Below are 26,057 nucleotides of genomic sequence, written 5' to 3'. Positions count from 1 at the left end.
GTATTGATTAGTTTGTTAACTTCACATACTTTATCTGTTTGATTATTGTCTTATTTAATACAGTATATATTCAGTTTAAACCATAACCGCATACTGTCCACTCAAGTGGACGAAGATCTCTTTGAAAAATTTGTAAAAAAATAAAATAAAAATCAATTCTTGTTTTTCATGCCCTAAGAGCAATAAAAACACATAGGAAAAAAATCCTGACTGAGGTTATCATAATTCATGCATGAAAGGGTTAATGAACAAAAATAATTTTCGAAGGAAAATAGGAAAATGGAGGGGTTATTTGTTGTCACAATCTTAAAAATCCCCCCCAAAAATTCCTAAAAGGCTTGCTTTATTTGTTCGTTTACCACTTCAAGGAAGCAGTTTTGCCTTTTATGATCACACAATCCTTCGTTTTTAAACCTGATGTAATTAAGATGTTACCTGCATTTAAACCATATTCCTTAAATATACAGCCTCCCAGCAAGCAATTTTGCGTTTAAAAGACGTTTAAAAGACGTCTAAAAGCCGTCTAATAGCCGTCCAATAGCCGTTCAGGCCTTTTTTTACAGTCTATGGTTCAGACCCAAATAATAACTGTTGTGTTGACGCATGTAATGCCAGGACCCGTGCTCACTCTGTCTTGCGGCGCTGTTGAAAAAGCGTAGGAGACAAATCGCAAATCGGATTCTGCTGCGATGAGAAAAACAACGCGAGACGTTATCCAATGGCTTTAGCGGGCGGAAGCACGTGGGTAAACAGGAAGTAGTTTTGGCATTTGGCGGGTTGAACGGAGAAGACGCGCAAAAATGGCGGGTGAGTGTAAAAACCCTTTTATAGCGTCCGTGTTTTATTACTGATGCTGTCATGAAGCATGTGTGTGTGTGTGTGTGATGCTGGAGCTCGAGCGGTGCTGTGTGCTGATATGTGCGGGTGCAGATAGAATAGAGAAACTGAGTTTTAGCTGCGGCTAAATGCTAATCATCACAGAGAAGAGCAGCACATGTTTGTTTTCATGGTTATCTGTTCGTTTTTAAATGTCAGATATACTATCAAACACACGAACTCACAATATCACACAGATTAAGCAGTGCACACGGGTGGCTGCTGCAAATGAACTCTCTGTGAGCTGTCAGTGTAACGTGCATTAGATGTGTTCATGTCTGTATGTCTGAGATCAAGTATATTTCTCACAGAGAGCAAGAAAGATACATATATAAGATAGATATATAAAGATAAATATATACTATGACGGATAGTTAGTTATATAAATGTATACTCTTGAGTCCAGAATTATAAGACCAGTAATGCAAATGCTTCTATTTAGTATTTTAGTACATTTTTGTCATTACACATTACATCAGTATAACAAGTCAATAGTTCAAAGCACTCAAGGACAAGGACTTGATCTTGTTGTCCAGTATGAGTTGAGTTGAGATGTTCCAAAGAGGAATATTAAGAAAGTCTGATTGTGTGCACAATGAAGTGCATGTGGTCAATATGCCAAATTTGTTTTAATTGATAAACAGCAGACACATTATTGTATTGTGTCATATTGCTTTGAATTGATTATTGTATTGTACGAAATTGAGTTGTTAAGCTGATGACAGAAATGATATTTTGAGCGTTATATTATGATAAACATGTTTCTCTTTCTTTCCTACAGCTGTGAATGACATGGAGAAGAAACTTGCGGAGTACAAATGCGACACTAACGAAGCTATATGCCTGAAATTAGGTAAATCAATAATCATCACTATAAAAACTGAATCTGTTGTTGTACGATCATGTTTTGTATTCAGAACACATTTGTCCTGCAGTATTCTAGAAGTCGACATGAAATTGACCATATTGACTTTTCCATAAGAAGATTTCCATATTCAAGATTTAACATGTTCTTCATGTGAAGCAACTTTCCTTTTCTGCTTCGGATTTGTTTGGATGATGATAATGTTAAACAGCAATTTAAGCACTTTTATTTAATTTTACTCCATTCTGATATGTAATGCTCACCTTCCATTCAATTCCCAATGGATAAAGTCAGTTTTTTGTGTGATGTAGTGCGGTTCCCAGAGGATGTAGAGGATGAAAGCACAACGTTTCACCCGGAGTTCAGTCATCAGCTGTATGGAGACGAGTATGTATAACAAACCTTCCATTGCATATCAATCACTGTTATACATTTATTATTATTTATGTATTCATTTACGAATATGTAGTGTGTGTGTTTCCCTGTTTCTCTGATGTTTGTGCTTTGTTTCTGCACAGTGAAGTGGCGTTTGGCTACAAAGGTCTTCAGATCCAGCTGTACTACAGTGCAGGGAACCTAAACACCCTGTTCAAAGTCAAGTACACTTCCAGGGTCACAGACAAGTTTGACTGTGTGGAGGTACAGCTTCTCATACCACTCACTGTGCTGACATGAACAGTTTTTATATTCATACTATCTAATGAAAATATCCATTTACATATGCACCACATTCTGAACAAAGCATGCACACCATGTGCCTTTCCAACACATCCAGGACTCAACAGTAAGCATGTGCTTGTTCTGTAAAGTAGAGACTGTAAAGTTATCCAGCTGACTAATATAGGTGAGTTATTGTCAAAATACTGAGAATGATTTGTGGTAGTCTTGAATTAATGATAACTAATTAAATATTAAGCCAATCAATAATGTTTTTCATCGCATGCCACTGTTTTCCAGGAAAAGCATATTTAGGAATTTATCCACCTTATTTTTAACGTGAGTGCATTTGTAACTTATATTAAATTTAACTGTTTAAAGTAGCAGTATCACGGAAGTAGCGACAGCTCTTTTACTTCTGTATCTGGATGTACATCAGGTTTATTATAGTTAATCTAAAAACATAAACACTTTTGTCACTTGCATTAAAATAAACTTTTTTTTTTCATTTTAGTTTCCAAGGCAACATTTCTCAATTTAATATAGTTTAACTTGATGTACTACAATAACTAAAACTGAAATAAAAATGTATAAAAACTATATAGACATAAAAAAAAACTAAACTACTAAAATGAAAAAGGAAAATATAAAAACAAAAACTAAACAAAGAAATGCAAACATTTAAGTGGTTAAGTAGAGAAGTTTAGATAAAGGGTTTGAGTGACTAATAATAATCAGCATTTAACCTCATTAAAAATATTTATTTAATGTTATCCGTGTTATATTTCATCTGCAACACATCATCTCATCTCTAAAGAAAGACCCACGACTGGCAGATCAACGTGCTCTTTCTTTTCTCTCCAATACAGTAGGACATTCATTTAAATGAAATGTGGAGGATGTTAACTGTGACAAGATGATTGACAGGCCAGTTTACAGTGACAAGATGCACATAACTAGTGACAGAGCGTCTGTTAAAGACGCAATTATAATCAATTCAATTTTCAATTTATCAAAGGAATAATGTAATATAATTTGCCAACAGTATATTTCTTTAAGCTATTGCTAAATGTGTTTAGGAAATTGTTTTTCATAAGCATAATAATTAATTTTCATACCATGGCAGCAAGGTACCTGTGGGGATCATGATCTACAAATGTCTTAGTTCATTTTATAAGAGTATAGTCAGTCAGTTAGCATATTTACATTAGGCTATAAAAATGAGGTTGTTTTTACAGATATTATTGTTTTTGTTCATGAAAATAGATTTATCCATCCGCATCCCAACTCAAGGTTATTTTTTACCAATGAAGGTAAAAGACTGTTCCAGTCAATTGTGATTTACTGGGAAAGGATTAAGAAAAAGTTATTTCAGTCTTAGAAATAACACTTTTAAAAGGCTAGTAGCTCATAAGGGAGGGAATTAAAATAAGAAACAAGTTGATTTTAATTTGCTTTATTAACGTATTTTAATGCTTGTTTTGTTTTTAAGCCATTTGAGTCTCCTTGAGGCCCTCTGATCGAGAGCCGAAGCTTTAGAGGGCACGGAGTATAGCGCAGACAGTCTCACTTTATTATCAAGAAGAGTAGAGTCAGAATATACCTTTTGTGTGGAAGTCATGTAGTTTTTGGAGTGACATTAGGGCGAGTAAATTTGTATTTTTGTGATATTCTGTGTTCTACCACTGCACACACTCTTTACAGGCCTATTCAATTTTGCAACTCAGTCTTTCTACAGTGATTGAACAAGCTTGCTTGTACATGTGATTGAATCAGGCAGTCGAGGTTCGATAAGATCAGACCTGAGCTGTGTTTTTCTTTTTAATTAGACCTAATTATTTACTGTGTGTTGACACCATGTGACTGCCGTTTTTAGAGCCATTTCTGAATATCTTTCACCTTTACGCGTAGCATGTAATTATTGTCGCTAAACATTCTTAAGATGTTTATTTTATTGTGTCTTTTACAGGGCTCCACCGTTGCTCATATTGGGTTCTTTTTTTCATCTTTTTTCCTCATAGATGAAGTCTTTGATTAGAAGGGTTTTTCCCCCCAGTGTAATTGGATTCAATGCCTTTATTGAACCCCATCGTGTAAAGAAGACATATTCTCAAAACGAAGCTCAAGCCTCTGAAGAGTCTTGCATCCTTAAGCGCCATTAGTTAATACAGGAACGCCACAATGCCACGCTTTTATTTGTGCGATCGAGCAATTTGCCCGAGAAACTATTTTTTACAATTTTCTGTCTGCTCTGTTTTTGTCGTCCTCTCTTCGCTCCCATAATGCAGCAGGACAATAGTGAGTGTTACTGAGCTGCAGGTGCACCGATCCCCTTCTGATATTAGCTGATGTCTGAATGAGCAGGAATTAGCGGCGTGTTGCATTAGCCTTTTGTCGTGTGTTTTGTGGCCGTTGTGAATGAAGAGTCCCGCGACACAAGTGCAGCCCATCATGCGGCCAAAGGGCCCTGCTTAGCAACTTAATACAAAGTGTTCTCATGTCAGGCCCGCTGGAAATGGATACAATGCAAACATGGGTGCACATTCTGCTGGGTAAAAAAATCTCAGAGCGGGTGGAGGAGGGGGGTGCCGCTATTGTCCAGTTCGTAGCCCGTGAATGGAGAGGGCAAACTCGTTTGATTGAGTTCGCTCACCAGCCTCAGAACACAGGAACCTATTATACATATCCAGGCTTTTTTTTTTTGTTAAGTCGAGATCAATTCATTAAATTTTATTGCCCGGTGAGAAGCTGGGACACATTACGGTGGGGGGAACTTCATCTGATATTCATGGTTTAAGATAAGTAGTAAATGTATTCAATTAAGTGGTCTTTCAGAGGAGGCACAGAAAGAGGAGGGGGGGAGGGCTGGAAACTCCTCAGCTGACATTGCTAATTGCCTAATGGGTCTCCTTTTTGTGCCACAAAAATATGTATTTTTTTCCTTTAATTCCTTTTTGTGGCATGCCAATCACCGCTGAAGTATAGCTTAATGACAGAACAATAGGGAATTACTCTGTTAGGGCTCTTTTGTGATTATATGTAAAGGCCGAGCACCGGGGGAATAGACACAAAACTCATAAATGTGCCACTTCAGTTTATATGATTAAATTCAGCTGTTCTCACTGTATACTAGACACAGCTGAGTTAACCGCTCTCGCTCTGTGGGAGTTTGAAACGTGCTTTAGATTAAGATGAACGTGCGTTACCTCTATAGAGATGCACACAGTCATTGCTGATCTTTGGGATGTTCAGCACAATATTTTGTTATCATTCACAGACAAAAAAAAACAAGTTGTTCCAAGTTACAAAAGAAAGATGTTTAGCAGGAAGTTCACAGTGAAAACCGAAAGTGGCCAGTGGCTGTCCGGCTCCTAATAGGGCAAAAAGCACAATTTAAGTGTCGAGTTGACCATATGATTAGTGCTGTCATGTTCTTCTGAAGCCATATAAGTCTTCTGTAATTATACAATAGCTTTCTGTGATGATTAGACTCAATTTAAGTCATGATTCACTGAAAATCTGTTAACACATTATTCCCCATAGATGTAAACCTATATATACACACATATGTACACTGTCCCGGCCAAATTTGCTGTTTGGATTTAAATAAGCAAATGCGTAAGAGTCTATGATTGGATCATTATTACAGTAAGTTTTAAGTTTCTAGCATGTTATATGTTTGGCAACAGTTCTTCTAGCCCTAAGTGATGGAGTGAGTAGCTTCTCATTTCTTAAACAATCATGTAGGAAGACGCATCATGGCCATATTCCAGGATGACCATGTCAGGATTGATCAGAGGCTCAAACTGTGAAAGAATGGTTGTGAGGAGCATGAGGAATCATTTTCACACATGGATCATCTCCTCTGAGTCCAGACCTTAAATTCATTGTAAGTCTTTGGGATGTGCTGGAGGAGACTTTACAGAGTGCTGGACTCTTGCATTGTCAATACAAGATCTGACCAAAAATTGCTGCACCTCTTAATGGAAATAACATCACAACATTTATTTCCATTAAGAGGTGCATCAATTTTTGGTCAAGATCTTGTATTGACAATGCAAGAGTCCAGCACTCTGTAAAGTCTCCTCCAGCACATCCCAAAGACTTTCAGTGAAAGTATATATTTCATGGTTTCCACTTGGAGTGCCCGATCATGGCAGAAAATCATAATCACGATTATTTTGGTCAATAGTGAAATCACAATAGTGATCAAAGTCTTATTTCATGATATGAGTAATTTTAATTATCAGTGAAATTTCACAATTATCGATTCTTGTTGTTCAGCAAAAACTAATACTAGGTTAATTAATGTAAGTTACAGTCCTCAAAACAGTTACAGAAGACAAGTAAACAGTCAGCAATAAAATAAGAACAAAGAAACAAATTACAAACAAAACCGACAAAAACTAACCCTAACAGAACAAAAATACAAATGAAATAAATAATGCTTTAGGTTTTTCAGGAAGAGGTGCTAACAGTGGTATTGAGATAAGTAAAAGCCTTCAACAGAAATAGAAAATAAAGTAATCAAATGTAAAATAACACTGATGTATACATTAAATATACTAATCCTTATTAAAACTACAAAGGTTATTCATTCAAGAGCAGTGAGTGATTTTATCTTCATCTTTTGTCGTTTGATTTACATTAATGATCGCAGCTGATTTATTAGGTTGCTGTCACTTTAAGAGCTGCATGGATCCAATATACTGTTACACACACACGTTTCAAACACGCTTTCTTAAATGTTTGCAATCACCTAAGATATAACCGACTGTGTTTACAAGGAAACTTACCAAAATGGATTTTGACATATTTGTTTGTGGGCCAGTTGAGCGTTTAGGCCCATGTGAAGCCCATGTATACTTTGCTGATGCCCGTTCTGGCCCGTCTCGGAGAGCCTGCATTTTACATCATTTACTTATTCGGCTGATTTGGGTGGGATATTTTATCTTAGGGAGGAATGAAAGCGCACCGCTGAGAAGAAAAGGAAAGTGCGCTGGACAGAATGCGGTAGCCGCACAATAACCGCTTTACCACCGATTACCTTGTTTTCATAATCGCTGGAAGTCGAAATATGATTAATCACACAGCCCTAGCTTCCACAAAAAAAACAACAACTGTTTTGTGTTTCTTGAGCAACAAATCAGCATATTAAAATGATTTCTGAAGAATTATGTGCCAATATTTGGTACCAGGGCAAAAACAGTTTAATAAGTACTTTTGTCCCATTTTTTTTTCCGGGTCCATTGGTTATTACTTCAACTTTTCCCATTCAATCGTGCATTTAAATAAGGTTGTCAATCCAGAAACTTTGCAGTGTGCTTAGCAGCATGAAATAAAATAGGTGAATGGGTAATAAACAGAAAGCAAGAGAAGAGCGATTTATAATCACGAAGACTGTCAATCTCTAAAGCACAAACTGCGAAAACTCCTGTTATAAAAAAAACTCCTGTCTTGATTGAACAAGAATCTCTTATTTACATCGTGTTTACGCTATGTTAGTTATAATAAAAGGATTTGCAAGTGTGCGGCTGGGATTGAACAGAACAAAATATTGTGCGTTTTCAGCGGTGTTTAACGAATTCCTACTTAACTTTGATAGGCCATTGCATTCACGCACTCAACAGATTTGATTGTGATTGGCTGCATTGCTCAATGCTTTTAAACACACACTGTAAATAGAAACCTTTGATGCCGAGAGAGAGTTCAAACAAACACAAATGTGAGCGTTTGAAAGCAGCATCTATCAGTGGGTACAGAATAGGCCTATATATGTTTTTGCACTGTAGTTCGGTTCTTTAATTGTGATTCTTGGAGGTTTAAATATTGACTTTGAAGATTGCTTTGTTTCTATTGTTTGAATTGTAATATACACTGGTCTCTCTTACATAAATGTTGTTCGCCCACTGCAAATGTTGGTAGTTTTTCATTTGTTGAAATGTTGGTAGTTAGTCATATAAAGCATGCTCTCTCTTTCTCTGTTTGTCCTCAGCCAGATGATGTGGAGGAAAAGGTCAGAGAGATCATTCCTGCTGGTTTCTGCTGTAACACAGATGACTTCATCTCTCTCTTGGAGAAAGAGGCCAACTTCAGACCCTTCGGCAGCCTGCAACACACCTACAAAGTTCACAATGTGGAGGCAGGAGAGGATCTCACCTACCATATACACAAGGTACAGAGTTTCCCACTGCATTTGAGTCTCTGCTTTGACTTCTGGCAACGTCATTCAGCATTCAGACTGGAATATGAGTTTCAGGCCATTGTAACAGGTTTGGCAGTGTGGATCATGAATAGTGAAATGTGTTACGCTGTGATTTTATAGTTCTTGCTCACTTTTTTTACGTCAACAGAAAAGTTTCAGAAGTGGAGAAAGTTATTACACTCGAATGAAGGATTATCGTTGTGTTTGTAATTGTATTACTACCTAGTCTAGTGATAGCCTGGCTCCGCCCTCCTACGTACTTCCGCTCAATTTTCATTTTTCTTCAGTACTCCGTCTGGGTTTGCGGTATATTCTTGGGTTTTTTCCGGCCAATTTTTTGGCGGTTCAGTCAGCGAACAGAGGGAGTGGCTGAGAATGATGACGTTGAGGTCGTGCGCTAGTTTGAGGTGTAGGTTTACGTCACGACCAAATGTTAGCGATTGGTTATGGCAGATCCAGAGTGGCTCTGGGCAGATCCAATAGTTTTAAACTTCAACAGAGTACCCGCCTTCAAGGAAGTTACCGCTTGTCAATGGAGAGTGGCCAGACTCTCTGTACAAATGAAACGTACGAGAGTCTGGTATGACCAGGCTAGTCTAGTGATGCACTGAAACCAAAAATTCAGGGTGCACTTGGCTTAAAACCGAAAATAATTTTTTAAAACTTATTTTAAAAGTATATTTTTTGTATTATTATATTAATATTAGACTTTTTAATTAATTTGATGCTTTTTACCAAAACACAGACAATAAAATCGGAAACCGAAAGTTTATGGAAGTAAAATAATGACAAATGTTTTTGAAAGAAAAAAGCTTGTTGAATTGCACTACTTGAAAAAAATATGCATTGCATCAACCCTGCTTGCATTTTAATGCATTGAATTTTTAGTGCTTGCATTTTTATGGGCTGAAATTCAACATGGTTGTATATTTAAGCTGTGAATATTTCAATTCAAATTCATTCTTTAGTAAAAATTCAATAATCCATATTCACCTTTCAGATTTCACTTCCAAAATATTCATTCTGTTTAAAAATACAACCTATAATATTCGACAGGCAATTTTCAAAAGAGTTTTGCAAACGTGCAAAAATGTTGACTTTCCCATTGCCCATTTTAAAGAATGACGAACTTTTAATTAAGTTCTTGCACAATTCCTTGTGAACCCACTATGGATTTTATCGGTACCACTTTACAATAAGGTTTCATTAGTTAACATTAGTTAACTACTTTAGTTAACATGAACTAAGAATTAACAATACTTCTACAGCATTTATTAATCTTGGTTAATGTTAATTTCAAGGTTTACATTATTAACATTCTCATTGTTAGTTAATGCATTAAGTAATGGTAATAAATAAGACCTAATTGTAAAGTTGTACCATTTCATCTGCTCTTCATGATTTTAGGTGGATATCTCGTGTCCAGGGTTCAGAGAGTACCACGAGCGCTTGCAGACGTTTCTCATGTGGTTCATTGAGACGGCCAGTTTCATCGATGTGGATGATGACCGCTGGGATTTCTTCCTAGTGTGAGTGTCTAAGATTCAAATATTCTTTATGGTGTATCAGCATTAATGTATAATCCCTCATTCCTCAGTTTGAAAACACTTGAAAATATTGCTTTTACTGTAACGATCTTCAGTCTATCAGGCAAGAATGTGTTTACATCTGCTCACTAAAATTACGTTGGCAACTCACAATCAGCTGTGAAGTTCATAGATCTGTAGAACTGTAATCCCACCACCAACAGGATGATTTAGAGAATATTTTAGGATTACTTGTAATAAAACAAACTTCGCATTTCTGTTTTGAATGTCTTGCCCCATAGACTTCCGTTTTAATACCATTACGGTAAGTGCAGTTTTTATTTGTTTTTACAATCAACAAAACTCTAAATTATGTCACAAATACTGACATTGGGACTTAAAGGTATAGTTCACCCAAAAATGTAAAGTCTGTCATCATTTTCTCTCTACCCATTTACTATGTCGACTTACATAAAAGAAGATAATTGGAGAAATGTCTCAGTGTTCAGAAGTCAGAGGTAACCAAAATAATTTGGAAGGACATTGAGGGTGGGTAAAGAACAAATTTATATTGTCGGCAAAAACTTGTGGTTAGTGTTGATAACTTTGGCAGGCAAAAAATCTAAATCAAGTGCTCTCACAAAGTCAGCGAGTGCCGATACGAATGTAGTGTCAATTAATAGTGAACAGTAACTTTCTAAACCCTAATTTCCTGAGTCTTTCTCACACACGCACACGCCTAAAGCGTCCGAGCGGGCCCAGTTACGTCTCTCCTGCCTTTGTGGGGCCCGTGGGGCCAATTATCAGACTGCTTTAATTATATTTTCTCCTGCATTGAAGCAAATTGTTGATCTGGCAAGAGTTTCCTTTGTGTTGTTTGTCTGGTTTCTTTGCTCTTGTTTCTTTCTTTCTTTCTTGAGTCAGGCCAAGAGGCTGAATTGAATGTTGTTGTCTTTTGAAACGCTGAATGAAGTCTCCAGCGGTAGTGAAGGGGACTCTGCCTGTGTTTTCTTTGCTTTGGCACCTATTAAAACAGACAATGGGCAAATGGACTGGAGTGATGTGAAGAGGCTAGATGCCTGCCTCTCTGCTCAAAGTTGCAGTGCACCAATTAAGTGCATAATGCATTCAGTGTCTCCAGCAGGTGCAGCGACGGGCCACTCGCACTGACGGGACGGGACGGGGGGGTTCGGTGCATGGGAGCGTGCCTACGATTGACCTGCCTGCCTTTGTCATCTCTCTCTATCTCTCTGTCTTTCTTGCAGATTCGAGAAGTACAATAAGGATGGAGAGACCCTTTACGCGACGGTTGGCTACATGACAGTGTATAATTACTACGTATACCCAGACAAAACCAGACCACGTGTCAGGTAATTACTGAGGAAGCACGTGCCCACTATCTGCTTTATTCTGTGAAAAAAGGAAAAGAAAATTACACATCTTTCTCTCTCCCTTGTCCCTAAAACTCCCAAATTACCATCTTGCGTCTCTTGTGTGCCAGCCCCTCACCGGGTATTATAAGACCAACCAATTCAGCATCACCCACCCAAAAGCTCGTTTTGAAAACGAGTCTAATGTATTGATTGGCAAGATGTGCTAACGTTTCATTACATCGGCCACTGATGAATGAACAGATATAACCTTTGGGAGACTGATGATATCATTGCTTACTGTATTTGAGAACATTTTCAGCAGCTAAATTGAGGCAGTCTTTATCAGTAATTCGCAACCGGTGGGTCGCGACCCAAAATGAGTTCTGATAGGATCAACCATACAAAATGCAAATGATAAATTGCAGCTAACCTTAAAGTCCCACGTAGAGAACGAATAGTCGAAATAATAGGCTTTTGAAAGGCTGGAGAAAATGCTTCCTGTTTCTTTTGATGTTGTTTTCACAGGTCATGTGTACCATCACTCTTTCCCTTGGCAATATGGCAAATATAATGTGATATTTAGCTCAGTGTTATCATATCACACTTCTGCAGTTGTTTTTCATTGCATATTAATTAGGGTTGTGCACCGAAACCCACCGGTATATGTCACTTTAATGCCTGAGCTGTGGAGGTGGTGGCAAGGGACTATATTTGATTGAGTCATTAAACCGTTCATTCAACTAACAAGTTCAAAAACACAGATTCATTCAAAGATACATGTAATGAAACAAGGAGCTAAATAATTGTACCTTTTAGCATCACTTTACAAGGCTCGGCTGACCAGCAGTGCGTCGCATAGGTAACGCTGAAGCTGATGCTTCACTTCATAGAGATCAATGCCATTGATTTAATGCATTAAAGAAAGCGCTGGTGGAAATGGGAAATACCCTTAAACGTTAAAAGGATGTTTACGACAAAGAGTTTGCTTTCCTTGGACATGGATAAAATATAATAAAATTATTTGAATTTTAGCGGATATTCACTTGCAGAAGCTCGACCTCTCCTGACAGTGAAATGGACATATTTGTTTGACTTTCTAACATTTACAGTTGGAGAATAAACCTGTGAAATGTAAGTTTAAGCACTGAGGAAAGCACCACATCTCAAACGCTTTAAACAGCGCAAGTATTTATCTGTCAGTCAGCAAGGCTTCAAACTTGTTAACTATATCTTACCACTTATTTTGAAGCCCTTAATAAGCTTGTCATGTTTAGGACAAATTGTACTATGTACTTTCACTGCAGGAGCTCACACTGCGTCCTCTGCTATTTTTCAGATGTGCTCGTATCAAAGTACTGGATCGAAACGGTATTGCCTCATCCCAGATCGTTTCAAAAATAATATATATATCGTACAAACTCGATTTACCGCCCAGCCCTAAAACACAGTCATGTTCTCATTATTAACTTATTTAACATTCCATACACGGGCACAAAATGCAAATCAAGAAGGGCATAGGCTTTTGGAAAAAAACCTGAATATCGTGGTTGCTTGCATTCCTCCACTAATGTCTGTTAGGAGTACTCTAACTGTTATTTAATGTTAAAGTATTGCAGTTGGGTTAAGTGGTTTAGGTTTTATTGTGCATATTTGTTCTGTAAATTATTTGTGTTTTGTATTTATTTAAAGGGGGGGTGAATTGCTGTCTCATGCATACTGAGTTTTTTACACTGTTAAAGAGTTGGATTCCCATGCTAAACATGGACAAAGTTTCAAAAGTTAAGTTGTACGTTTGAAGGAGTATTTTTGTTCCAAAAATTGTCCTTCCGGTTTGTCACAAGTTTCGGGAAGTTTTTTTCGAGTATGGCTCTCTCTCACGTAAGAGAGGGCGGAATTTCCTTATATGGGTCCAAAGGGCACTTCCCTCGGAAAGACGCACGCGCGCACGCACTCAGAGCAAGAGAGTGAAAGCAGTTCGCCATCAAAGCGCCCTGCCCGGCTTTTGGGAAGCCAGTGTCACCAAAGAAGTGTGTTTTTGGTTGCCAGGGCAAGACAACCCTGCACAGATTCCCAAAGAACCCGGCGTTAAGGCACCAGTGGATGGAGTTTGTTTTTCCTGAGCATAAACCGAGGTGTAGACTGTTTGTTCCCTGCATTTCGACGATGATTGTTTTATAAACAAAGCCCAGATCGTCTAATGCTTAAGGATCGAGCAGTCGCAATAAAGGTTCACGGTCGTGCGTTGGAACCGGACGGTGAGTAACTGTTGAACAAATAATGTCTCTGTGTGTTGTCACTAGCTCGGCGCGTTAGCACAGCTAAGCTTCGCCCACACGGCCCGCCCCCAGCCGCTCGTTTTTTTCCGGAAAGACTCGGTACAGCCTATCTTTCTTTGATTAATATAATAAAACAAAAGACTTTTTGGAGATATGAAGGATGCAATATTACTCTATAGGTACTCAAGATTAACAGGAGATTGAGTGAAAATGAGCATTTCACCCCCCCTTTAAGCATACTTTAAACTTTTAATATATTGTCAATTTAAATATAGATTTTTTTCAATAAAAAGCCGCTCTTTAATTTCATCCATCTTTTTTAAGTATCAGTTCAGGCAATGTTTAGGCACCGATACCGGTTTAAAAGTATCGATTTAGCACCGGTATCGTGAATTTTTTTTGGTGTTTTGGTACTTTTGAAGAGAATTTTTGGTACTTTTGGTGTGATTTAACAATTTTGTTTTTGTGTTGTGTCAGTAACTTGATGTTGTTGAATGTAAAGTGATGATCCTGAAGCAAAACCTTTCAGTTTCAGTAGATTCTGTAAGGTCCGTAGTGTAGTGTGTGTCTGAAGGGTGCTAGAGTTGAAACAGGGCCTGTGTTTGCAGAACAGTTACTCAAAGGCTCAAGAGCTCTAACCTTAAATTGGTATTGTGCCTAATCATCGTGCTCTTCTGTGCAGCATCACTGAAGCTGTGTGTTTTGTGTGTGTGTGTGTGTAGCCAGATGCTGATCTTACCACCGTTCCAGGGAGAAGGCCACGGGGCTCAGCTCTTAGAGACAGTCCACCGATACTACTGCACGCTTGCTAAAGTACAGGACATCACAGGTATGAGCGCACACCGAGGCCTGGATTGAACATTCATGAGTTCTTTTATTACTAGTGTTGCTTGCCAGAGAAATGATCGCTATTATTTCTTCTCATACTTAAGGCCACGTACACACGGTAAAGATTCAGGGGTGCCAACCGCATTTAAATGCGGGAGTGAATCCCCTACATTATAATCGTGCATATACAGAACACGACTCACTCCCGAAATTGTAATAATAAAAGTTATCTTTTCCATGTTAATCAGAGTTTTTGTCTTAACCAGCCGTGATGACGATATACACAACGATTCTGTTTTAGATAAATATTCTATTTCTGACATTGCGGCTGGAAGAACAACATACAAAGTATGACAATGATAATCTTAGGTGTTGTTTATTTGATGTTAAAAGCATCTAATGTGAGTTTTAATATAGTTTACATGATATATAACCATACTGAAAGTGACAATGGATAATTCATCTCAGATCTTGAAAATAAATTAACAACTGAAAAGTGTATTCTATGAGAAACATTGCTTCAGTCACCCAGTATGTGTTTTTAATCGTGTTAAAATGGTGTAATATTTATTAATTAGATTGTGGGTATCCATTTCGTTGCAAGTGCCGTGCGTTTACAGAGAGACTCCGCCCACTCGCTCCTCTGATTGGCTGTGATTTTTGATTGATTTTGGACGGGCAAATTGCCTGTCGCTGGAATCTTATCACATCGCGTCTGGTTAGGAGGACACTGTGTCGGTTTTCTTATCCACTATTTTTTCACGAGTTAATTTGGTTGTAGAATGCGGTCGTCACTCCCTTTAACTACTGAACTCTGTGTGTACAGAACTGGATTAAGCACTAAAAGCTGAATTGACAACCAAATTTAGCTGCAGTGTGTACTTAACCAAACATTTGGACAAAAGACTTATGCTAAGTATTATCTTTTAGATAGTAACTTGTCCCACATAATGCTAACCTGGCTGGAAGACGATACAGTGTGACAGAAAATGTGAGTGGTGCAAACAGTATAGTATAGATTTATAATATCAGCCATCATATCAGTTTTTGGCCCTAACATAATTTAAGTATCCATTTTATATATATAATATACATTACATTATTACACGTCTCACTGACCCATTGCTGACCGTTGTAGTAGCATAAATATATTGTTTTATATAGCTATGATAGGTTCATTTATTTCAAATCACTCTACAGCCTCTTTATTCACAAATAATTTCTTCTCAAATCTATATTTCACGTATATTAATTTATTATTACGTGGGATAATATAAAGTCAGTCTCCATTTTGCTTCAGGGTTTATTTTGCAATAATGAACAGCTGACATGAGAAACCCATATTGGTTGACCAACTTTTACATGCATTAATGCAGTCAAAAATGGCAGCATGAAAGTTCCAATACAGCCCATTATAATTTGTCATGTTGTTTTCTTCATTTTGATCTTGGAAATCCTTTGAAAATGGCTTTATCTAATTAAAAAAATGAATGTAAAGCCTAGTACCATTAGAGCATGCGTTCAGAAAGCTGACATGTATGATCACACAGCCATTCTAATGATATTCTGTGTGTTTGAATGGGAGCGAGGGCAAAGTGTTGTGAATGTCCTTTCATAAGGCAGTTGTTGCTGCTGAGCTGCTCTGCCTTTAGTTTTGGGGAGGTGAAGGGATGTGATGTTAATTGCCGGCAGTTTGCTGCTGAAATGTGCTGGCCACATGCTGCCACTCACTCACCCCCTCAACAAAGACACAATTATTCAGAGAGAGAGAGAGAGAGAGAGAGAGAGAGGACCACACTCTACCAGGTCTCTACCCAGCTCGCACTATTTTACCATGTTTGTTCATTTCTCTCTCTATATAGAGAGAGGACCAGATAACAAGGGCTGTGCAGGATAGCATTATATAAAATAATATAGAAATAGTTGCTTGAAATTACCTTTTTTTCCATAAAGTGTGTATTTCAAGAAGTAAAATATAGTAAAAATGTAAATAATAATCTAGACTTCTTAGTCTAAATTATAATATTTAATTAAATAATCTAGGATATTTTTTCTACACTGTATTTGCACTAAATGAACACTCAATAATATTAAATCGTTTATATCAATCATACGCTAATATAACAAATACATACTGAACACAATAATAAACAGCAATATTTACCCTCATATATTTTTACTAAAACATTTTATTCCCATAAAAGGCCATTTGGACACTTCCATGAACGTTTTTTTTATGATGCAGTACAAATCAGATTTTATTAATTCATTGAAAGTAACCTGATTTGATGAAATGAGTCAAACTTAAACTTTTTGCAACTAAAGTTTAATATATAAGACATTTTTAATGCCCCCGTATTTGCGAGGCAGTGACAGGAACTTAAGTCTAATGCTGCGGTTTGTATTAAGTACATTAAAATCATGATATTAGATTGTTCCTGAATTTTTTTTCCTTTATTGCCAGCATCTGCTATATATTGTAAACATTCAATGTATTGCACAGTCCTAATCTACATTGTATAACTGTATTTTGTCTCCCATCTCTTTTTTTTATTTAGTAAAAGTCTTTGTTTCCCCTGATTACCAGAGTAAACAGGCATTTATCTTAATTTTCTCCAATGATGTATTCAGCATATGTAATGAGTGTTTTCGTGAAGGTTGTGCTGTGTTTGTCTGGCGTCAGTATCTCAATACTGTATTTTGCCAAATGAAAACTTTCAAGACCCGTGGGCTGACATTTCACTACTGTCTTCTCTGCAGCGGAAGATCCTTCTGAAAGTTATGTGAAGCTGAGAGATTTTGTCCTGGTGAAGCTGTGCTTGGCTCTGTCGTCCTTCTCCAATGAGAAACTCTCTCTGGGCTTCAGTGAAGAAATGGCGTCTGAGGCCAGAGAAAAACTCAAGATCAACAAGGTAACGTCCCTTGCAGGTTTATTTATTTTACTTTTTAATAATTTTGCCTTTTTATTGATATCGATAGTCCAGAAAAGACATGAGAAGAGGTGGAAATAGATTGTAATAGGATTGTAAAGCCACAAGATGGATTCAAACCTGCTTCACACACACGTTTCAGTAGCCATCTTCATTTTCAAACCTGATTAGGTAGTTTGATTAGTTTCAATGAATCTGTTTTTTTGTTTCAGTAAATCCAATTCGTGGTTTGCGATCATCACTAAAATTGTTCCCAACAGTTCCTGTGTGGCATTTTATCTGCTTTAAAATGTTTTAGTAAAATACAGTGAGGAAAATAAGTATTTAAACACCCTGCTACTTTGCAAGTTCTCCCACTTGGAAATCATGGAGGGGTCTGAAATTGTCATCGTAGGTGCATGTCCACTGTGAGAGACATAATCTAAAAAAAAAATCCAGAAATCACAATGTATGATTTTTTTAACTATTTATTTCTATGATACAGCTGCAAATAAGTATTTGAACACCTGAGAAAATCAATGTTAATATTTGGTACAGTAGCCTTTGTTTGCAATTACAGAGGTCAAACGTTTCCTGTAGTTTTTCACCAGGTTTGCGCACACTGCAGGAGGGATTTTGGCCCACTCCTCCACACAGATCTTCTCTAGATCAGTCAGGCTTCTGGGCTGTCGCTGAGAAACACGGAGTTTGAGCTCCCTCCAAAGATTCTCTATTGGGTTTAGGTCTGGAGACTGGCTAGGCCACGCCAGAACCTTGATATGCTTCTTACAGAGCCACTCCTTGGTTATCCTGGCTGTGTGCTTCGGGTCATTGTCATGTTGGAAGACCCAGCCTCGACCCATCTTCAATGCTCTAACTGAGGGAAGGAGGTTGTTCCCCAAAATCTCGCAATACATGGCCCCGGTCATCCTCTCCTTAATACAGTGCAGTCGCCCTGTCCCATGTGCAGAAAAACACCCCCAAAGCATGATGCTACCACCCCCATGCTTCACAGTAGGGATGGTGTTCTTGGGATGGTACTCATCATTCTTCTTCCTCCAAACACGTTTAGTGGAATTATGACCAAAAAGTTCTATTTTGGTCTCATCTGACCACATGACTTTCTCCCATGACTCCTCTGGATCATCCAAATGGTCATTGGCAAACTTAAGACGGGCCTTGACATGTGCTGGTTTAAGCAGGGGAACATTCCGTGCCATGCATGATTTCAAACCATGACGTCTTAGTGTATTACCAACAGTAACCTTGGAAACGGTGGTCCCAGCTCTTTTCAGGTCATTGACCAGCTCCTCCTGTGTAGTTCTGGGCTGATTTCTCACCTTTCTTAGGATCATTGAGACCCCACGAGGTGAGATCTTGCATGGAGCCCCAGTCCGAGGGAGATTGACAGTCATGTTTTGCTTCTTCCATTTTCTAATGATTTTCTAATGCTCCAACAGTGGACCTTTTTTCACCAAGCTGCTTGGCAATTTCCCCGTAGCCCTTTCCAGCCTTGTGGAGGTGTACAATTTTGTCTCTAGTGTCTTTGGACAGCTCTTTGGTCTTGGCCATGTTAGTAGTTGGATTCTTACTGATTATGTGGGGTTGACAGGTGTCTTTATGCAGCTAACGACCTCAAACAGGTGCATCTAATTTAGGATAATAAATGGAGTGGAGGTGGACATTTTAAAGGCAGACTATAACAGGTCTTTGAGGGTCAGAATTCTAGCTGATAGACAGGTGTTCAAATACTTATTTGCAACTGTATCATACAAATAAATAGTTAAAAAATCATATATTGTGATTTCTGGATTTTTTTTTTTTAGATTATGTCTCTCACAGTGGACATGCACCTACGATGACAATTTCAGACCCCTCCATGATTTCCAAGTGGGAGAACTTGCAAAATAGCAGGGTGTTCAAATACTTATTTTCCTCACTGTATATATCTAAGTAGATACCAGTGTTTATTACTATACATTTGTTATATGGTGTATATCAGATAAATTAAACTTTTTTTACTTCATTTTACTTGTATTTTAAATCCACTTGCCAGCAGTAGCTGTGTGGTTGAACCACCCCACAATTAAAAAAAACAAAACAAAGTAATTTCAGAGCAAACTTCCTTTAAAACTTTACTGGTGCTGTATAGTGTAGCTAATAAGGCCAAGTAATTGCACAATTTATTCTACAAAGAGTTTGTGCATTTATATACTGAGATGATGGCTTTGTCCTGATGGGTTTTCAACTTGCAATGCCCCTAAAGGTAGGAGTGAACATCCGTTTCCTCTGAGGGCCATTAGCAGGTAGTGAGTGGGAGTGGGCCTAACAGTGACCCCTGTGGGACTCCTCTCTCTCTCGCCACTCCGGTCACTCTTTAACTGCTCCAATTATGACCCAGCATCTCCTTTTATGCCCCACAATCCCCTCTGTTCGTGTTGTTTGTGAGTGATTATCTCAGGGTGGTGCCTGTGGCATGGCCAGGCAAAATGCGTGTCTCTCCATACTACCCTAGTGGGAACTGCTTGAGGTATGGTGGACCTCTCGGAGTCATAGTTACAGAAGGAGTCAGAGTAGCTCGGGAATCCCAGAGCGAGATGCTTTTAAACCAGAGAAGTGGACACCATTAAAGATTCAGTCCATAATTGCTGTGACTGGTACATTTTGCACAATGTATTTAGGGTTTCTGCTCTTCACTGTTACAAAACTATTCATCAGTGACACAGAGGATATGGACATTACATCTTATTGTAATGTGACGTGCAATGGAAGCTACATGTTTAATTGATTAGAAACAAATAATCTGATCATCTATGGTCTTTGCCTTCATTAGTACAAAAAAGACTAGCTAAACTTATGGAAGTGACCCACATAGCACAGCAAACATGATAACTCTAGATTGAGAACTCTAGATCTAGATTGGTTCTATGCCATTTCTCTAAAATACATGACATTCTTCCTTTTATTCAGGTTTTCTTTTGCATTTGTGTATGTCACTGCTTAGGCTATATGGAAAGCATCTGTGGCACACTGACAGTTTTTACACATTTCTTTTATAGCTGTGCTAGATCTTCTCTTGTTTCACATAAATCATCTCTAATTAAATCAGTATTTCAGGTCCATGTTTTATTTATTCATTGCTGAAAACAATGTAGTTGGATGATTATTGCACAGTCAGTTGGTAATTATCAAAATAAACCTTTTTAGGGTGATACACGACCCCTCAGCTTTGTATCCTAATCACCCTATCTGTTTATTTTGCAAAAATGATGGGCTGACTGAACTCTACCCACAGGAATTACATTGGTATAACACAACTAAACTTTCAACTATAATTGTATCGGTATGGCATAACTAAACTTTCATAGTAGTTCCACCTCTAAAGTACTATATTGACAGCAGTTACAGCTTAAATAAATCAATTTTACTAAAGAACTCATGTAAGAGCTTTAAAGAAAATCTGAAGCTCGCATATTCTGCTTTTGAATGCTCAGGACTTGCCACAGGTGCTGTCCCCAAACTTTAGGTTGAAAATAAGCTAGAACGTGTGTTAAATGAAACAAACCTTTACAATATGCCTTTTGTCTACTCTCTAACTTTCAGAAACATGCACGGCGTGTTTATGAAATTCTGCGTCTCAGAAACACAGACATGAGCGATGAAGAGAAAGCCAGAGAATTTCGCTTGGAGGTGAAAAAACGACTCTTTGGACCATACAGAGTAAGTGTGTTTGTGTGTGTTTTATCTGCTCATGTCGGCTGTAGGTGCTGATGGACTGCATTTCAGGAGCAGAATGACTGCAATCTGACTTTGTACAGGGAGTACATTACCCATTAGGCGTAACTGCAACAACACCCATGCAATGATTAGTCAGTCATAAAGTTGCAGAGAAAGGAGCTTGGACTTCATGTACTGAAGGCGGGGTTCAAGAAACAACAAAACAAGTGAAGTCTTGCCAAAACAAACCCTGACTGCCAAGACTGGCCCGCTTGTGTAACGTTCTCCAAAAACACGCAGCTCCAACTACAACATGTGAAATGAAGCATTTCTTGACTTCAAAGAGAGCTGCACATTTCTAGCCCCGTTTATACTAGTGCGCTGTGTAAAAATGAACAGAAACAAAACTCTTTCAGCGCTGCTGTTCTGATATTCTGCAGTCTTTGTCTGGCGTAATTTATTCATTGAGTGGTGTGAATAGTTTTTGCCGTTTCCTGTGTGATCCTCTCACGCGGTGTTAAGAGCGAGAGGGACCCGAGGCCTCGCTCTGGGTTTGTTTGAGGGTATAATGGCTCACACCGGGCGGCAGCCGCAGTCTCCACATCCACACCACGAGCTCCATTCACAACAAGTGTCATTATTACAGATTTGCATCTGATTTGAGCGGAGCCATTTAGCAGGGAGAATGCAGCACCCAGTCACCTGCACACGGTCTCTCTCTAATCCCGTCTCTCTGCATGAAGACACGCTGCAGTTGTGTGTGTGTGTCTCAGGATTGGAGCTGAGCATCTGTGCAATATCACTAAATTAGTTTGACCCAATAGTTATCTGTCTGCAGGCTTTTGTATGTTATAGTTATGATTTGGAGCATGTGATGCAGTATTTTAATGTCTTAAAGACCACCTGTGGTGAAAATCAACTTGTTTATGTGTCTATTTAGTGTTTTTAATATGCGTTAAGACAATAATAAGTAATAAGACAAACCGTGTGCAACATTTTTTTTCTCTTTAAAACTGCAGTGAACCAAAGACAGTCTCAAACACAGTTTGATATCGCTGGTGTTTCTGACGTCACAAATATGTTGTAACCAATCACGGCAACGTTTTAGGGAACAGGGGAGTCTCGAGAGAAGCCAAGTTATCCTGATATATGTTTCTGTTGATATGAAAAATCAGGTACATTTAGAGTGAGTTGTGTATATGATTTATATTATGATGAACTATATGCTTTTCTCCACGGAAGTTCTGAGTTGTTCAAAGTGTTTCTGCGGATGGCGATTGTTAGAAGGCAGCTGTCTGAATCTGAATTGCGAACGGGAACATGGTTTGTGTAACATTAGCAACACATTATTAGCTGTTTGATAAAGTAGTCAAGCCAAAGGCTAATCATATTAATTATCGTTATGTGTCCGACGTAGTAGAGAGCGATACATAAAACACATGACCATTCTGATGCATCGACTTTGTATACGACCCTGTATAATTCACTCTTCCTCTTTTTCTGAATCAGTTTCTGGTTCAAACATATATGGCTGAATTAAACCAGTATTTACACTTGCCATCGTGCAGCGTTTACTACAGTAAAGTTTAGCGAGTTGAACTCTGAGTGTGAGTGAGTCGAGGCGGGGCTCAGTTGCATATTCATAGAACCGCGTATACTAAATGAGGCAAGGGTGTAGATTTGCATTCAAGCTATTTTAAGGCATGAAACCAAAAAAAAAAAGGTTTAAATGCCATTTTGGTGATCAAAGATGAGTTTTAAGGGATAAAATTGACCACAGGGGGACTTCATAACCAATTGCACTTTTTGCACTGATTATGGGAGAACAAGATGTATGCATTATCAAATTGTCCAAAATATTTAAAGAAATGCACAGACGTTCCAATGGTGGGGTTTAATTTACGTTTTATTTAGCAAGGATGCATTCAAATGATCAAAAGTGACAGTAAAGACATGCATAATGTTACAAAAGATTAGATTTTAAATATGCTAAATGCTGTTCTTTTGAACTTATATGCATCAAACTATGCATCAAAGAATCTTGAAAAAAGCACAATCGTTTTCCACTGTGATAACAATAAGGAATATCTCGACAATTATGTAGTTAAAAAAAAAGATTATTGCATTTTAAATATCATATCTCAAGTTAATATTTCTTTCTTCTGTGGAACACAAAAGGAAATGTTTTTACCATGAAAGTGCATACATTATGCAACCACAAAAGAGATTGGAGCAGTGTTTCTAGTGAATATAAATTCAAATCTTTGTCCTGATTCTCACGCAAAACTATCATGTCTTCAGGAGTCTTGGAATATAGTATATGAGTTTTTATTTCTCCTTTTTTCTGAGCTTAACATGTTCCGGTTGCTGTATGTATTCATAATATGAAAAAGAGCAACGTGAACATTCTACTGAATTGTTTGGTGTTCCACCGTAGAAAGAATGTCAGACGGTTTAGAACTTTCCAATTCTCAGGAGGATTTAGCAAAGTTCTGTGACTGCAGATTCCGTGCAGTGGTCTTTATCTTTTCATCTCACTTGGATTGTTCTCGATTAGCTGTTTCTTGTCACCGCATGCGTCCTGATTCCTCTTGGAGGTTGTGGGGATATTAGTTGATATTCTGCAGATAATGTGAGTTGATCTGATATCTGCTTTGGTGCTGAAGCCCCAGCACTGGTAATGTGTTGGACCAGAACCGCTCTCATCATGACACAGTCCAGGACAGAAAACTCTGACAGCAGTAAAGAGATCGAGCCAAAGAAAGAGGGAAAAACATGAGGCTGGGAAGAGGAAATGCATCAGGATCTGCAGACCATATGCCTCTCTCTCTTCTGGAGGTCTCTTTACTTGGAATATGTTGCAGATTTTCCTGTCCTTGCAACATCGCGTGTGTGTGTGTAGGGATTTATGGGATAACTCGCTAATAATGAATAAACCTAATAATAAACCTGATATCTAACAACATAAATTGTTATTTGATTCATTTTAATGTAATAAGTTTGACAAGACAATAATTTAAATATATCTAACCCAATATTTTGCCTGTTTACATTCACTTTAGATGTTAATATCTCATCAACACTGGCATTTTGACCAAGAAGAACATGTAAAGGCAGGGTAGGTGATTTGATCCAGAAACATTTTTTTGTAATGCTGGTTGAAAGTCATATACTATAGAATAGGTAGTGTTATATTGTTGCAATGCTTAACAACCCAAATAAATTAATCTTACGTTTGGGTATTTAAAACAAGTTGGAGATTATCCTAACTTTAAGAGATTGTTTACAATGAATTTAAGAACAAAGATGGGAACATTGTTGAGAAATGTTCTTGGGAATACCAAATATTCTTAAGTTTGAAAATAAGAAGAACTGAGAATTATTATTTTTCTTAAGCATGTTTTATGAAACTTGACATTTTTCACTGGAACATGTGACATCCACACACTATCTGCACTGCTTTAGCGCTTACTAGAGGAATCACACAATAGAGTTGTTCAGTCGCGATCTCAACCCGGAAGGCTAATTCACCATGGCTTCTCTCTGGAATTTCCCATGGGTTTTCAATAGTGCTTTTTTGATTCATGAGTAAAATAAGGTCTGTGGTAGCATCACCGTTTGATGCTTTGTGGAACATAACTTACACACAATTATACCTCAAATGTTAATTTTGTAAATTTAATTTCTGCAGTTTTTTTTATAAATGTAAGTCTGATTTGTCCGTCATGTAAACTCAGATCCTTGTGGAAGTTGTGCTTCTGTTAGCAATTTTTATAAAAAACAAAGTAGAATTACAGGGAAATCAACTGTCGGATATCTTTCTTAAAGATGTTACTGCGAATGAAGCTGTGATGGGATCTCAATCTTTATATGTTGTGCCTGTGTGTGTCTGTGCGCTTTCTTCTGAATTCATGTTTTGAGTGTCTTGATTCAGTGCCAAAGCCTCTCAACAACCTTACAGACTCGATTTTTGTTCACGGCTCTTTTATTTCCCCCCTCTTTCTCTCGCTTTGTTTTTTATACATGAAGTTTAGCTGTGATGAAATCACATTTGCCCTGGGGTTTCTATTCAATGGCAGTTTTTGGATGGGATCGGGTGAGCTGGTTTGCATCTTCTTTTCTCTTGCGCTGTACTGACACCTGTGTATTTTCTCCCGACGCTTTTGCCATGTGTGTAGAAAAACCAGCGTGAGCTGACTAAGATGCGGAAATGTTTGAGGCCAGAGGAGTTGGCGTCCCACATCAGCCAGATGGACACGAGTCTGCAACACGAGGAACTGGAGAAAAGCTACCAGGACGTGCTTGCGGATTATCGGCGAGTCCTGGAGCGACTGGCTCAGGCGTGAGCTACGCAAGACTTCTGCGTCGTCCTGGAAAGACTGGCCGAGACACACACACACACACACACACACACACACACACACACACACACACACACACACACACACACACACACACACACACACACACACACACACACACTGTTCTATTGCATTGTACACAGTGTTAATGAGGGATTAAACATGAAACATCTGCATTTGTTACTTTTGTGATAGACAGTTACAATTTTACAGTTACTTTTGTTATTCACATAATAAGAGATGAGTGCATTGGTCTACTGTGGAGATTTTTCAGTTGGTGTTTTTTCCATCAAATATTTTCCTTAATGTAAAAAATGTAGATTTTGAAGCACTTCCTTGAACAAATAAAATGTTTTGTATATTGCTCAAATGTATGACTTTCCATCTCTTTGCTGATGTGTCTAAAATAAAAAGATTTTACTTAACAGGCTCAAACCCTGCATTGTTTGATGTATTATGTAACA

At 38.0% G+C, this 26,057-nt stretch overlaps 1 protein-coding gene across 1 annotated transcript; it reads left to right on the top strand.

Moving 5' to 3' along the window:
* Window positions 1-734: 734 nt before the first annotated feature.
* Window positions 735-26,025, top strand: hat1 (histone acetyltransferase 1). Its single transcript, XM_079880459.1, has 11 exons — window positions 735-807; window positions 1,658-1,729; window positions 2,053-2,128; window positions 2,260-2,380; window positions 8,394-8,573; window positions 10,011-10,132; window positions 11,395-11,499; window positions 14,501-14,607; window positions 17,367-17,518; window positions 21,119-21,235; window positions 25,411-26,025. The coding sequence occupies exons 1-11, from the start codon at window positions 801-803 to the stop codon at window positions 25,576-25,578; spliced, it is 1,227 nt and encodes a 408-aa protein (XP_079736585.1). The 5' UTR covers window positions 735-800; the 3' UTR covers window positions 25,579-26,025.
* The last annotated feature ends 32 nt before the right edge of the window (window positions 26,026-26,057 follow it).

The sequence above is a fragment of the Squalius cephalus genome, assembly GCF_949319135.1.
Source record: "Squalius cephalus genome assembly, chromosome: 9".
In the NCBI taxonomy this organism is placed as follows: Eukaryota; Metazoa; Chordata; class Actinopteri; order Cypriniformes; family Leuciscidae; genus Squalius; species Squalius cephalus.
Note: the sequence above shows the minus strand (reverse complement) of the source record. Positions and strands in the feature narration are given on the sequence as shown.

Excerpts from the sequence above, each read along its gene's own strand:
- hat1 (XM_079880459.1), top strand. Across the intron at positions 8,574-10,010 it reads TCACCTACCATATACACAAG|GTGGATATCTCGTGTCCAGG; the intron begins GTACAGAGTTTC and ends TCATGATTTTAG. Across the intron at positions 21,236-25,410 it reads GACTCTTTGGACCATACAGA|AAAAACCAGCGTGAGCTGAC; the intron begins GTAAGTGTGTTT and ends CCATGTGTGTAG.